This window comes from Pteropus medius, unplaced genomic scaffold (assembly GCF_902729225.1).
Source record: "Pteropus medius unplaced genomic scaffold, Ma_sr-lr_union100, whole genome shotgun sequence".
Taxonomy (NCBI): Eukaryota; Metazoa; Chordata; class Mammalia; order Chiroptera; family Pteropodidae; genus Pteropus; species Pteropus medius.
Window position 1 is genome coordinate 12,121,471 of NW_024349802.1, and position 14,492 is coordinate 12,135,962.

The 14,492-nt window shown below is 37.7% G+C and overlaps 1 protein-coding gene across 1 annotated transcript in view; it reads left to right on the forward strand.

Moving 5' to 3' along the window:
* The first annotated feature begins 232 nt into the window (after positions 1–232).
* The window catches only part of NDFIP1 (Nedd4 family interacting protein 1), a 41,054-nt gene continuing 26,794 nt past the window's right edge, over positions 233–14,492 (forward strand). Inside the window, exon 1 of the mRNA XM_039836410.1 lies at positions 233–493. Coding sequence (XP_039692344.1) covers positions 431–493 — 63 coding nt within the window. The 5' untranslated portion in view covers positions 233–430. The remainder of the gene's footprint in view (positions 494–14,492) is intronic.

A 14,492-nucleotide genomic window follows, 5' to 3' on the forward strand; every position in this document is an offset into this window, starting at 1 on the left:
CTTGGTACGAGGTGCTCTCACCAGCGGCACCCTCTCGGTGGTGGCCGGTGACGAGTTCGTTTTTAGCGGACTCAGATCCCACGCTTCAGCCCGGGAGGCGCGGGAGGAGGGGCGGAGCCCACCCCGGCGGCGGCGGCGGCGGCGGCGGCGCGGGGCGAGGCCGGGCCGGGCCGGGCCGGGCGGCGCGAGTCGGGGGCGGGGCGGCGGCGCAGCGTCGTCGTGGTCCCCGCCTCCTCCCCAGGGGCCGCGTCGGAGCCTCAGCGGCCGCGGCACTCGCAGCCGGAGGAGAGCGGCTTGCCTGGAAGCGGAGGCGGCGGCCATCGAGACCTACCTGCGGCGCGTCCCCCTCGGCCTCCCAGCTCCCGGCCGCGGCGCCCGCGCCCCCTTCAGCTCGTCCGCTCGCCCTTCGGTTCTCGCGCCCGGCTGCGCCATGGCGTTGGCGTTGGCGGCGCTGGCTGCGGTCGAGCCGGCCTGCGGCAGCCGGTACCAGCAGGTGAGCAGCGCCGAGCCCCGCCAGTCCCCGGCCCTGCCCTCCTCGCCGGCCGCTGCAGGCCTCTCCGGCCCGGCCTGTGGCCACGTCGAAGCCGCGGCTTGGCAGGCCGCGCCGGGCCCGGGCGGGCGGGCGGGTCGGGCCCCGGGCTCGGATTCGAGGCCGCCGCGGGCGGGGCCCGGCCCTCCGCGACCTCGGGCGGGACTCGGGCGGTGGAAGAACCTCTGCCCCGCCGCGTTTCCTGCTTTGCCCACGGCGGGCGGGTCCCCGAGTCAACCCGCGACCCTCAGGAGGCATCGACCTAGGGACATTCGGTTTTCCTTTTCCACCTTTGGTTTGATGTCAGTGGAAAGGAAAAAAAAAAAAAATGGCAAGCATGAAATGGAAAAAGAAACTAGGTGGTAAGAAAAGATTAACATCGCTGCCGCTGCCTCCGACAGCTTCCCGCGGCGAGATGCGATTACTCAGGGTTTCAGAGCCTCGTTTGTGTGTCGAAACCCATCCCCCTCGCCTCCGTTTTAAGACAAAAGTCAAGAATGAGGCGAGAGACAAGGCCGCATTTTGCAGTTAATTTGGAAAAGGCAGTGTGTTCAACTGTGGTGAAGCCCCAGAATGTCGAGCTACGATGAAGGCTGTAGGGTGTGTGTTTTAATAGCTTGGAAATGACGTTTAACGAGATTTAATAGCATAGCTGGGGAGGAAATATATAGGGGATGATTGGATTATTAGCTAGGGTATGATTTATAAATTGAGGCCCCAGGGAAAAGAGCTGCTTGATTCACTCGCCACAATCTGCGGCTCGGTTTTCCCTCTGAAATTGAGAGACCTTTTGCAGGGGTTTTTAGAGGTATTTAACACGTCGTAATCGTGGGAACTGAGCCAGGTAGTAACTGATGTCGATTTGGACCGCAAATAACTGCGTGCGTTTTGTCGTGTTTCAAATGCTTTGAGTATAATTTGCATAAAATGTCAATCTTGCTTCTGTGAAATCTATCGAAGGTGATCTGCAGTTTTATATTTTAGAAATAAGGAAAAACAATGCGATTAACACATCTGAATTAACCCTGGTGCGTGCGGCCAGTTATTGTTTTGTTTTGCTGTCATCAGCTCTGTGTTGTAATTTCCTCCCTCCTCCAGCCGGACTCCTGAAATGACTGGTTAAGAATTTAGCTTCTTGGCTTCATATACACGCCCAAATTGTGGCAATGCTGTCTAGTCTTTAGATTTCTTACAGCCTGGGGGTCTGGCACATGCTTTTTTTGTATGACCTTGGGTAAGGCTTAGGGTTCCTTCCTGCTTTAATAAAATACAAATGACAGGTTCCATTCAATTGCCACCAAGGTGTTTTAAAATCAGCTCTTTCCCATAGTGTGATTTAATTTATTCCTTTCATCCTGCCTTGGATAAGGCAAACAAGCAGAGCTGTGGCTTTTCTTTATACTGCCATCTTCTTGAGCTATTAGGTAATGTTCACGTACTGCTAAAATACAAAAAATTTGGTGGAATATCAAAATTATGCATTCCTTGGCATAGTATTTAAGAGCTTTAAATATGCAGAATTAGGGTATGTTAGAGACAGGTCATCTTTATTTTAAAATCATTATTTTGAAGAAATAAGCTTCAAAAAAGAGTGAAACAAGAAATAACCTTCCTAGAAAAATTGGAAAATATGAAAGCCAAAAAAAAAAAAAGAACCCTAACAAAATCCTATAACCCAGAGATAACCAATGTTAATATTTTAATGTGTATCTTTGTGGGCTTATAGCTATGTAAATATTCATAAGTATAGATCAATATACATGTGTACAGACAGATAAGGAAGGTTAATATTGATTGAGCACCAATCATGGTACTAAGTGCTTTACATCCATTACTTCAGTTAATCCTCACAAAACCCCTGTGAGGCAGCGTTTAGTATTATTGTATAGATGACAAAGTCAAGACTCCAAGAGGCTCAGCAACTTGCTCAAGGTCGCAGCTTCTAAGCAGTGATTACAAGGATAAATACCGACTGAACACACAGGCTCATGGTCCAAATATAGGCGTATGCATTAGCAGATATATATATCACACATACATATACGGCACATCTTTATACACACATATGCAATTCCATGGGCCCCTGATTATACTTAAACACACTCTGTACCTACATGCACATGTGTATGTTTACATACCCATATGCGTCCATGTGTATCATGTCACAGACATGTACATTCACAAATTCGCACATGTATTCATGCACATGTATATAGAAAGAAACACAATATAGCTGTATAACAAGATGGATTCACATTTTTATATTTGCATAGCATGCAATTTTATGGCCAAATCGTAATTTAACCAATTGTTCATTGTTAGGCACTAAGGATGTTTATAATTTTTTTTTCATTCACTGAAGTTTCTTTTACATGTATCTTTATCTATTTCCTTGGTATAAATTTCTGGATGTGGAAATGTTTGATCAGAGAATATACATATGTAAAAGGCTTTTGAATTACAGAATGTTGGTGAATTATCAAGGCAACTTGACAGGGGTATGATACTCTGGTTGTCACGAAAGGGCATTCTGACTTCTCTCTGATCTGGTTAATCAAACTGAGCTGGTCTTCTATTGAAGTAAATGTAATGAAAACTATGATTCATTCATAAATGCAAACATTTTTGCCCTTAAGGTCTTTTTATTGGTAGTGCTGTAAGTGCTCAACTTGAATTTACATCATGACAGACTACACAGAAAGCTGGGCTCATAGATTTCTTGCAGTTTTATAGTTTTTACTCCCTTTTTGCATTTTGAAATTGAGATTGTGTGTCCAAATATTCCGAAGCACTGTTTGAGAAAGGTGTGTGTAGGCTCAGACCTTTGTGTTGCTCTTTTTGAGGACATTTCTGTTCATCCATTGCAAGCCCGCTTTGCCTCCATAGAATAGATCTTTGCCTGTATCATTAATTTTGCAAAAATACTTCTTGAAATGTTTTAAGATATTTGGATTTGGATCCAGTCTAAGTGGGCAATTATGACATTGCAATACAGGTTTAAACATAGAATGTTTAGTTTTAGACTTGACTCATTTCCTGTCAAAGAAGTTGCCTGCTTGTGAGCCTCACTAATAAGTTTATACTGTGGTTTGATGATATTGCGAAGCAGCTTTGAGAATGATACCTTTATGGATAAGTTCTCTTAGGATTGTGGAGGAAGAGAAAGAATTTCATCTCTGGTAGGCCAACCCACATTCATGTTCAGATAGTCAGGATCTTGGAGGAAGGAGTAAATAAAGTCCATGTGGTTTAATTTTTTTAGTTTCAAAGGTCATTTTAGTTATATCGTGAAACGTCCCTTAGAGTGTTATATCAAAATTTTAAGGTTATTTTGCTGATTTATGGCCTATATGGCCAATGATCAGAGAAAACTTTTATATAAATATTGAGAAGATGACGTAGAATTATTTCTTTAAATTTTTTAAAAAATTGTGGTATGTCTATATATATGTGTGTGTGTGTGTGTGTGTGTGTGTATATATATATATATATATATATATATATATATATATATATATATATATAAAATTTACCATTTTAACCATTTTTGAGTGTATAGTCATTTCAGTGGCATTAAATACGCACGTTATTGGGCAACAATCACTATCATCCATTTCCGGAAATTTTTCATCTTCCCTGACTGAAACTCCATGCCCATTAGATATTAATTCATTTCTCCCTTCCCCAGCCCTTGACAGCTACAATTCTACTTTCTGTCTATGAATTTGATTACTCTAAGTGGAATCACATAGTATTTGTCTTTTTGAGACTGGCTTATTTCATTTAAATAATGTTCTGATTGATCCATATTGTAGCATGTGTCAGAATTTCCTTCTGTTTTGAGGCTGAATGCTGTTTCATTGTATGTATATACTATATTTTGTTTATCCAATCATCTGTAAATGGACACTTAAGAGTGCTTTCATCTTTTGATCATTGTGAATAATGCTGCTATGAACATGGGCATACAAATATCTCTTGAGTCCATGCTTTAAATTCTTTTGGATAAATACTCAGAAGTGGAATTGCTAGTTTATATAGTAATGATATTTTTAATTCTTTGAGAACCTGCCATACTGTTTTCCATAGCAGTGCACCATTTTACATTCCCACCAGCAATGCCTAAGGGCTCCAGTTTGTTCACATACTCATCAACACTTGTTATTTTCCGTTTTTCTTTTTGATAAAGCCATCCTAATAGATATGAAGTGGTATCTCATTGTAGTTTTGGTTTGCATTTCCCTAATGATTAGTAATATTGAGCATTTTTAATGTACTTATTAATCATTTGTGTATCTTCTTTAGGGAAATGTTTATTCAGCTCCTCTGCCCATTTTTGAATTGGGTTATTTGCTTTTCATTGTTAAGTTGTAGTAGAATAATTTCTTAATATTTATTTGCGTTTTCAACTTTTACTATGTAAGTTTCAAATATATACAAAAATATAGTATACACCCTATACATCTATTACTCATCTTCAACAGTTATCAACAAATGGCTAATCTTGTTTCATTTATACTCCCCACCACTTGGAAGCAGATCCTAGAAATGATGACATTTCATCCATAAATATTTTTGTGTGTAACTCTAATAATAATGATATGTTTTAAGTAGATATTGTCACTGGAGAAATATATCAGGATAGCACTTTTATAATCTGTTGGAAATAGAGAAACAGGATTTGTGAGTATCAGGAGCTGCAGATCTGCAACTTACCGAGGTTACTGAGTACTTTGTGTTTTTTGTAGCAGTGATAGGATAGATTGCTTTTGATCTATTCTTATTTTCTTACCTGGTCCTACTGGTGACTATTTTCTTAGTAGGGATTTAATTGGTTCAATCATTCTATCTTTGCCCTGGAAACATGACAGAACTCCCTGGTTTGGGTAGAAATCAAGGCCCATTTGAGGTGCTCTAGGAAATCCTGGCATCTAAACTGGTGCCACCCATTAGTTTGCCTGCACACAACTTCAAATTACTTTATCCTAGACAGCAATTATATTACTTTATATTAAATATGACTTTATATTAAATTGTATTTTTATTAATAAAAAGAGGAAGGCTTGAAGAGATTCAAGTGACATCCTCTGATTTATTTGTTCTTAGGGCTTTAAAATAATTATTTCGTTTTCTTAGTGATTTAGTATTATGTTATCTTTGAACAAATACAACTGCTTAGTGGAACCATATTCTTAGTAATAGTGGATGATGCCCACTTAGATAAAGCAGCTTTTAACAATTTAATTAGAGATTAATACTGTAAATCAGCTTGATAGTCTTATCTTTATTCTGTTATTTTTGCCAATATGCTAGGCAATTAGTAAATATGTATCGAATTTACATTCTCCAGTTGTAATTTTTTTTCTTTACATACTCCACTTATTATTATTGCTTCCAGTGGCTATCTAGATAAAAGTACAGTATGTATGCTTGCCTTTACCAGGAGAGTGTTATCAGACATCACTTAGCACATCCTGCTGTTACTCTAAGACTGACTCATTTTTTCTGAATAACACAATTTATATTAAAAGTTCTGAGTACTAGCATTAAATACTGATAGAATTTAAGAACATTCCTAGTGGAATATTTCCTTACTGATTAAAGTAGTTCCTTTCACATGTATATTTGTGGATGCCCACTCCACCCCTCCCCCGAGCAATTTAGGATAATCTTGGATAGTTTTTCTTTTAAATTTGTGTATTGCAGTAATATCAGTTAGTAGTTAATCAGAGGCTTGCGTGTGGTTTGGTCTCTCTGGAGATGGTATAGTTTATGAATAGAAATACAAGCATTTAAGAGAATGAGTTCTGTTTAATACCAATTTCATTTTTATCACTCAGTGCTTAAATATAACATTTAAAATTAAACATTTCTTGTTTAATAGTACACATATACATTTTTCACATACTAGAGTCAAACAGTAACTGGAAAGGAAAATTCGATTTCTTTTATGTCAAGCTTGGTGTGCACTCTTAAGGCTTTTTTCTTATTTTTTCCTTTTCTTTAAAATTATTTTATAAAATTATTGCTATAAAATTATTTTTTAAAATTAAAAAAATAAACTTAGATTTTCAGAAACATTGAGAAGGTAGTACAATTTCCAAATACCCCAGACCCAGTTTCAAATGCTAACACCTTAATGTTTGTATGGTACATTTGAGACAATGAACCAATATTGATACATTATTATTAACTAAGTCCACTTTATTCAGATTTTCAGTTTTTATCCAACCTTCTTTTTCTGTTCCAGGATCCCGTACAGATTAACATTTTATGTTTGATCATCTTATCTCTCTGGGCTCCCCTTGGCTGTGATAGTTTCTCAAATTTTCCATGTTTTTCATGATCTTGATAGTTTTCAGGAGTATTGGTCAGATACTTGTAGAATGTCCCTCACTTGGGATTTGTCTGATGCTTTTCTCCTAATTAGACTGGGGTTGTGGGTTTTGGGGAGGAAGACGTAGAGGTAAAGCGCCATTTTCATCCTATATCAAGAATGCATACTGTCAACATGACTATTACTGTTTATGCTGACCTCGATCACCTGATTGAAGTAGTGTTTGTCAGGTTTCTCTACTGTGATATTACTCCCCTTCCCTTTTCATACATTGCTCTTTGGAAGGAAGTTACTACGCACAATGCACACTTAAGGATTGGAGAATTCCACTCTACCACCTTATTGGGGGCAGAATAGCTACATAAATTATTTGGAATTTTTCTGCATGGGACATTTGTCTCTTCTCCATTATTTATTCAGTGATATCAGTATGGACTCATTTATGGTTTAAGTTACAATCTAATGCTACTTTATTTTGTTGCTTAAATTGTTCCAGCTTTGGCCATTGGGAGCTCTTTCAGTTGGCACCTGTATCTCTTTGACATAGCTCCATTATTGTGAGTTTTTTTAAAGCAGTTCCTTACTTTTTGGCACCAGGTTCATCATGCATATTTCTTGCGCTGTTTTAGAATTAGCGATTGATTTCTCCAAGGAGCCCTGGTTCCTTTTATCAGAGAATGATATTTGATACCAAGATTTTTGCTCATTGCTACTAGGGTGTCATTTCTTCTAGGCCTTCTAAACTGACAGAATAAAGAAATACGTGTGTAAATATGTTTCTAAACATTTCTATATGTAACCATCTGTATCTATATTAAACTAACCAACTCTGTTACTTCATGAATCACTGTAGCCTCTTCCCCTCTTGTAAACTCCCACTCCAACAATGAGAGTAAATGGGTAAGTGGCTCCCTCCACCCACTTACCCATTTACTTAATTTTTCAATTCTAATATATATGTATAGCAGTGTCAGAATTGTTAACCCATACCCTTGTGGAAAACAGTTTTATCAACTAGAGGACAGGGTGTATATGTAGTTTCTTTTGCCTTTAGTTGTACAGACTGCCCGTTTCCAAAGTTACTTAGGTCAGCACATTTTCCCCACACCCTCTTCAGTGGGGTGGTTTTCATACATTTATAGTACAGTTAGATGATGCTGTCACATTCTCCCTATCATCCTGGGTACTGCCTGCCACCTAAATGATTTTTTTTAATTTTGCAAAAATTGAAATTCATTCTATTGTAAAGTTCTATAGGTTTGACAGATGCATAGTGTCTTTTTTCTTTCATTTTAAATGATACTTTTTAAGAAAAATGGTAGAGCGAGCTCTTTTATTTTCCAGTTTTTCTCTTCACGATCATGTTTCACTTTAAAAAAAAACCTTTAAAAACGTTTATTTGGAAATAATTTCAAACTTACCAAAAATGAAAAGAACAGTGTGAAATAACACCCATATATCTATTGCCCATATTCACCTTAAACATTAAGGTTTAACAGTGAATACAATTGTATGAAAATTGCAACGACAGGTAAAAATCCAAGCCCCTTTAACCGTCACAATCCTTTCTCTTTAGAATTCAGTGCTTACTTTGCTATTTACTTTGTTATTCACTTATTTTTTATTTACTTTGTCCTTATTAAATTTAGATGAAATTTTGTAGACCAGGGAATCAAGAATGTAATGTTCTTAGTATTTTGGAACTTGGCATTTTAGGAGCTTTATTGTGTCCAAACTTTCCATACAACTTGTGTTAATAAGCTATTTTAAAGCTTGTAATGTAGGCTTCAGTGTCTGGAAGGTTCACTTTGGGCCCTGTCTAAGTAGAGACTGATGCAGGAGAAGGTAATAAAAGGTCTTTATTAAAACATTTAATCAGTCATAGTCCAACTGCTGTCATTAAAGTAGTTGTGTGACTGTGGGCAAGAACTTTAACCTTCTAGCTTTCATTTTCTTTTGTAAAATGAAGTAGTTGGACTAGATAATTTTGACTTCTTGCAGTTTTATAATTTGTGTGTGTGTGTATGTGTGTAGAAGCTGGTGGCTTTGATCCAGTGAGATAGTGTTCTGTTGATGATTTAGCAAATTTCTCTCATGATGAATAATTTTAAAAGCAATGTCAAATATAAATGGGTAGGTTTATGCCAAAAGAAGAAAATTATGCATGGTTTAAAAATACAGAAAATATCTCGATAGTATATTTTAAAAGAATGATTCACTGATAAGTACTGAATACCGTTTTGTAATTTTGCAGTAGTAAAAACATTGTAAGTCTTAACCTTCTGGTCAGCTTCAAACAAACATTGTTTATCATGGTAAAAAATTAATAATACAAATGCAAGAAAATATTAATTTCAAAAGTTAAGCTTTTAAAAAGAAGCTGGCTCTTTGATTTCTAGTATTATTCATTGCTTTTAGTAGTTGCATTTTCAGAAGTTTAGAAAATCTCATGGTACGATAGAAACAGCATAAGTATGATTTGAGAGTTACTTGGAGATCTTACATGATTAAAAGTCGATTGGTGATTGTTTTCAACATTTTTGTCTTTGTGTCACTAAATTGCATTTTCATATATAGTATTTTAAAGTGCTTACACTCAGTCATGGCATATTAGAGTAGGCAGCATTAATGCTCTTAAAACACATTGGTCCAATTTCATTTTAGGTGACTGGATTAATTGAGGTGATCACAGTTATGAGACCTTGTGAGCTTTATGGCCATTTGGTCACAATTCAGCTCTGGCCAAAATGATTGAGTAGAGAGGGAGAAAATAAATTGTTAGGCATGAAAGGTAATTATTGGCTTGTATTAGCATCTATTCTTGGGAAGGTTAAAGTATCTTTTATTTTCTGTGGATCGCATTGGTTTAATGTAATCCAAATGCCATTTTAAGTTTAAGACTTTATATTTCAGTGAAAATATTTAAGCGAGAATTTGTAATTGTGTTTAAAAGGATCTCAGCAGTTACCAGGATATACCTTCTAAGACTGATTTTGTATTTCTCTAAGAAGGTTGCTTAAATTATTATTTAGCTGTTCCTACTGAATGCTGGAATTATTTCTGAGAAATAAACTTTTTCCCTTTAAACAATATAGACTGACTTTCAAATACTACAGTGATATCACAAAAGAATATTTGATGATGAAGGAAAATTCTACCATATAGTGATTAAAAACAGTTGTAAGATTATTTGATGAAGTAGCAACTGACATGTTTAAATACCATTATGGAATGCAAAAGGATGTGCCACAGGCCTTCCTGGATAAAAGTTTACTGAGTACCTGTGGACTGCTGCTTTGTTCTCTTTCTCTCCAGTCTTTTCTTCTTCCTTGTTACTTAATAGTGCGTTGCACAATTTTATGTATACAGTAAGTACTCACTAAGTAACTGTTGAGTGACTCTAATCAATAAGAATGTATTATGGTATTGATATAATACTAATTCAGAGAATGAGATAGTAGGTAATTTAGAGAATGGGATAGTAGGTAAAAGACATCATTTTGGAATGGAAGAGATCACCTGGTTCCACACACTTCTGGGAAGCTTCCGAGAAGGTAAAACTTGAGTCTGGCCTTGAAGAGAGACGGGAGACAAGGACTTGGGGGGCAGGGTGGACTCTTGTGATTTGTTGTTTCTAAAATGCATCATCCTCCCTGGCCTGGAGGCCTCCCCTCTATTCCTCTACCTGGGATGCCCCCTGTCTCCTAGCCCCCCATCTTAGATTAGATAGTCTGTCCTGAGAGGAGTTTGTGTACCTCCACCTTCCCCAATTTAGGTTAGTTTTCCCTGAGCACGAGATTCTCCTTTTGTGACACATTTTATAATCATGTTTATACACACACACACACGCATTTTTTTACTTTTCTTTCTTTTTTTTTTTTTTTTATTCAAAGTTATATACATATAAAGGTTAGAGTCAGATAGAACTTTTAGGCTTCTTACCAACAGTAATCTTCTGCTTACCTGCCTGCTCCTTGCTCTTTTAGCTGTTTCTTTTGCTGTTTTGCTATTATCCCTGTAGCTAAGTAACATTTATAGTGTGCTACTTCTTAATTTTTCAGTTTTCAGCATTTTTTAAAATTGACTTAACAGTATGGAATATAAGGATTTAGCTCCCACAACTTCATATCCTCACTCTTCCTGTCTCTCCATTTTTCTAATACAGTTGTATCTATAATGTGGTTAGATCAATATTTGGCATTTACAGTAATTTAAAATAATAAACACTGTTCACAGCTGAGATACGTAGTATATTATGGTTGCTTTGCTTTGCCTGAACAGTACTTTATTTTCTCTAAAGTTAATTTTTCCATTTGCTTAATTTTCTCTGTACCTATCATAAATTCGCCAAGAGCACTAATTCATCCCTAGACTCTCACCTAATAATCTTAATAGTTTTTTTGATATGTTCAAACAGATCAGGTATTTTCTTGATTTCATTTGGAAGGAGCGGGGGGGCGGCGGGGGAGGGTAGAGTAGAGATCTTTCCTGGCCTTTTGACCCATTCTAGAAGGTTGCTTTCAAGGCCTGCTGTTTAGTTGTCATCCTGGGGATATCCTTCCCCTATCATTTTATTTGGGGTACCTTTCCTTGAGTCACACCTTAGTTTACTGCCTCATTTTTATGGAACACACCTCCAGTGTTTTACTGAGGAAGAATACATGGGACATTAACTTTTCTTTTTTTAAACTTTGGACATCCAAGAATCTTAAAAAAAAAAAATCTTCGAAAAATATTTAGACTTGTGCATCAGAAACATTTTTCTTTAGAATTTTGGAGGCATTTGCCTCATTGCCTTCCTAAAGTTCCACTGTTGCTATTAGGAATCCTGAAGCCAGTTAGACGTCTGATTCTTAGATGTGGCATGCTCATGCATGGGCATGCGCTCTCTCTTCCCCCGTCTCCCTCCCACCTCTTTCCCTTTCTCCCTCTTTCTCTCTCCCCCCATCTCTCCTTCTGTCCCCTCCTCTCTCCCCCTCTCTGCTTTTAGGAGCCTCCTTTTGTCCCCATTGTTCTTAAATTTCACTGTTTTCCCTTGGTGTGGATCTATTTTCATCCATTTGGTCAGGTGCTCAGTGGGCTTTTTTTCTGGAAGCTCATGTCTCTCAGCTCTGGGAAATTTTTTAAAGTATCTACTTGATTTTTCTGTGCTTTGATTTTTTTTTTCCCCCCTTTTCTCATTGGATCTTGGACTTAATTTACTCATTCTTTAATTTTTTAAATCATATTTTTCATGTCTTTTTCTCTACTTTCTATGAGATTTTTTTCAGTTTTATTTTCTAACTCTTTGATAGAGTTAATTTCTATTAACATTCCTAATTTTAAAAAACTCTTCTCTAATCCCCCCCTTTTTAAAATGGCACCTTGTTTTTGTTTTATGGTTCTAATTTTTTTCTCGTTTCTCTGAGAGTATTGAAAGTTTTTTCTTTTAAAGTTTTCATCTTCCTGCATAATTATTTCCTTTGCATTGCATTTACTCTCCTTGCTTTGGTCTTTTTTTGTGATCTTTTATGGTAGAAGCTTTTTTTTTGGGTGCGTGGCGATCTTGTCTGCTTGGTTAAGAGTACATGGTCTGTAAAGCAGTTTGGAAGCTGCTCAAAATGCTTGATGGAGCTTTTCCTGTACCACAGCACGACCTGACTAGGCTCTTTTTTAAAGTTACAGTGTCTTTAGGTCTTTTCTCTCTGGTCAGTTTCCCTAGAGAATAGGCCTTGTTGCTATTCTGCTGGGAGCTCTCAACATTTAGTAATAAATATATGAATCACTTTTTTCCGACATGCTCCCCTTTCTCCTAAACTCTGGTGTCTCCAGGCCAAACTCTTTGCTTTACCCTGTTCAGAGAATAAACCTGCAGTCTTCTAATGGGAATTCTGGGAGCTGTTTGTATTTAACTGCATCTCCAACCTTTCTTTCTGCTTTTAAATCTCATTTTCACTCCTTCCACCAGTATCTGGTACCACAAATTCCTGAACATTTTGGGGATATAGTGTGAGACAGGTTGCTTTTCTGCTTTCTGGTTTAGGATTCTGCCACCTGTCATTCTGTTTCTAGCTTTTAGGATTTTGTTGCTGCTTCCTCTCCTGTTACTTGTCTTTGTAGTTTTTTCTCTTAAAATTAACAAAATTTTACTAACATTTACATTTAAGAGGGTTTTGGAAGGGGCATTTAAGAGGCAAATGTGTGTGTTTAATCTTCAACTAGAACATTATAATTGTAATTCTTTTGATTGTCTTTTTTTTCTTTTTTCTTTTTTTGCTAAACTGCAGACTTAGTGAGGTCAAAACACCAGTCATGTTCAACATTGTGTCTTCAGACCCTACACCTGTCATGGCTTGACACGTTCATTGAGTGGTATTAAATTAATCTAGCAGTTAAACACTTGCATAATGGAACATTCTGATAATGGTATGGAAGAAATGCTTAATATATTTCCCTCTTGGCTCTCATGATTCTTGCAGGAGAGGAGGACCTCATGATGAGACCTACATTAAAGCAGGCTCTCTTGAATAGAATGATCCCTGCCCTGGTATGCCCTGCTCCAGGCTTCTTCATTCCCATCATCATAAGCAAGCATAGCTTTGGAACTTCTCAGCCTGAGAGAGAGAGCTCTGGTGGCTCATGGGCTAGTAGAGCCAAGCAGGCTGCTGACAGCATGCGTCCCTGGGTTGTAGGCATGTCTCTGTCACTTTCAGTGTCTGCACATTTGATTTCACTGACTTTTTAGTGTGGAATATTCCATTTTTTGGATATGCCAGTTGGCCTTAGAAGAAAAAGATATTCTGGAAATTACAGTAGGATCACAATACCATTTTTTTTCATATGTACCACAAACATTTATTAAACACCTATTTGTACCCAGTACATTATGCTAAGTATCATAGGTTATGTTAAACATTTCATATTTCTAAAGAGATAAAAGTTGGATATCTTTTGTTTTTCTTGTACTGTTGTTACAGTTTCTTTTTAAAATTGGTGATTATAGAACCATAATATTCATTTTTATTGTGAAACATCGATATATATAAAAGAACCTTATGAAGCATGAAAAGAAATCAAACACTTATAGGTTTACAGCCCATGCCATAGCAGTCTTTTTTGAAAGGTTTTTGATCCCTCACACCTCCTTGCTTTTTAGATCAGTAAGAGAGAGCTGCTTTTTTCATTTTTACTTTATAAAGCCCTGTTTCTCTTCCATTCTCTCCATGTTTTATGTGCTCCTTTTGCTGAGTAGTGATGGGGATGCCACCTGCTGCTGATCACTCGTGGAGCCATCCATCATCACTGTCGCTTTTACAGATATGGTAGTCATCTGCATGTGGCTACATGTCTAGCTTGTATGTTTATTTAGCGGTTTATAAAGTCATTTGAATACTTGGTATAAATGTGAGTTTATCTGGTAGGTTAAGATGGCATTAAGGTAGCAGCCATTTCTTCAGGTAGGTTTCTGTTAGAGCTCCACATCCATGCCTGCCAGTCAGCATGCGCTAGTAAGGTGCCACTCACTGTTAAGTGTTGGGGTGAATACAGTGATAAACCATGCAAAGGTCTACGGAGAGCTCACAGAGTATTGCGAATCCTCGGACAGGCTCCTTTTCTCCTCTTCCCGAATTGTCAGTAAAGTATGAA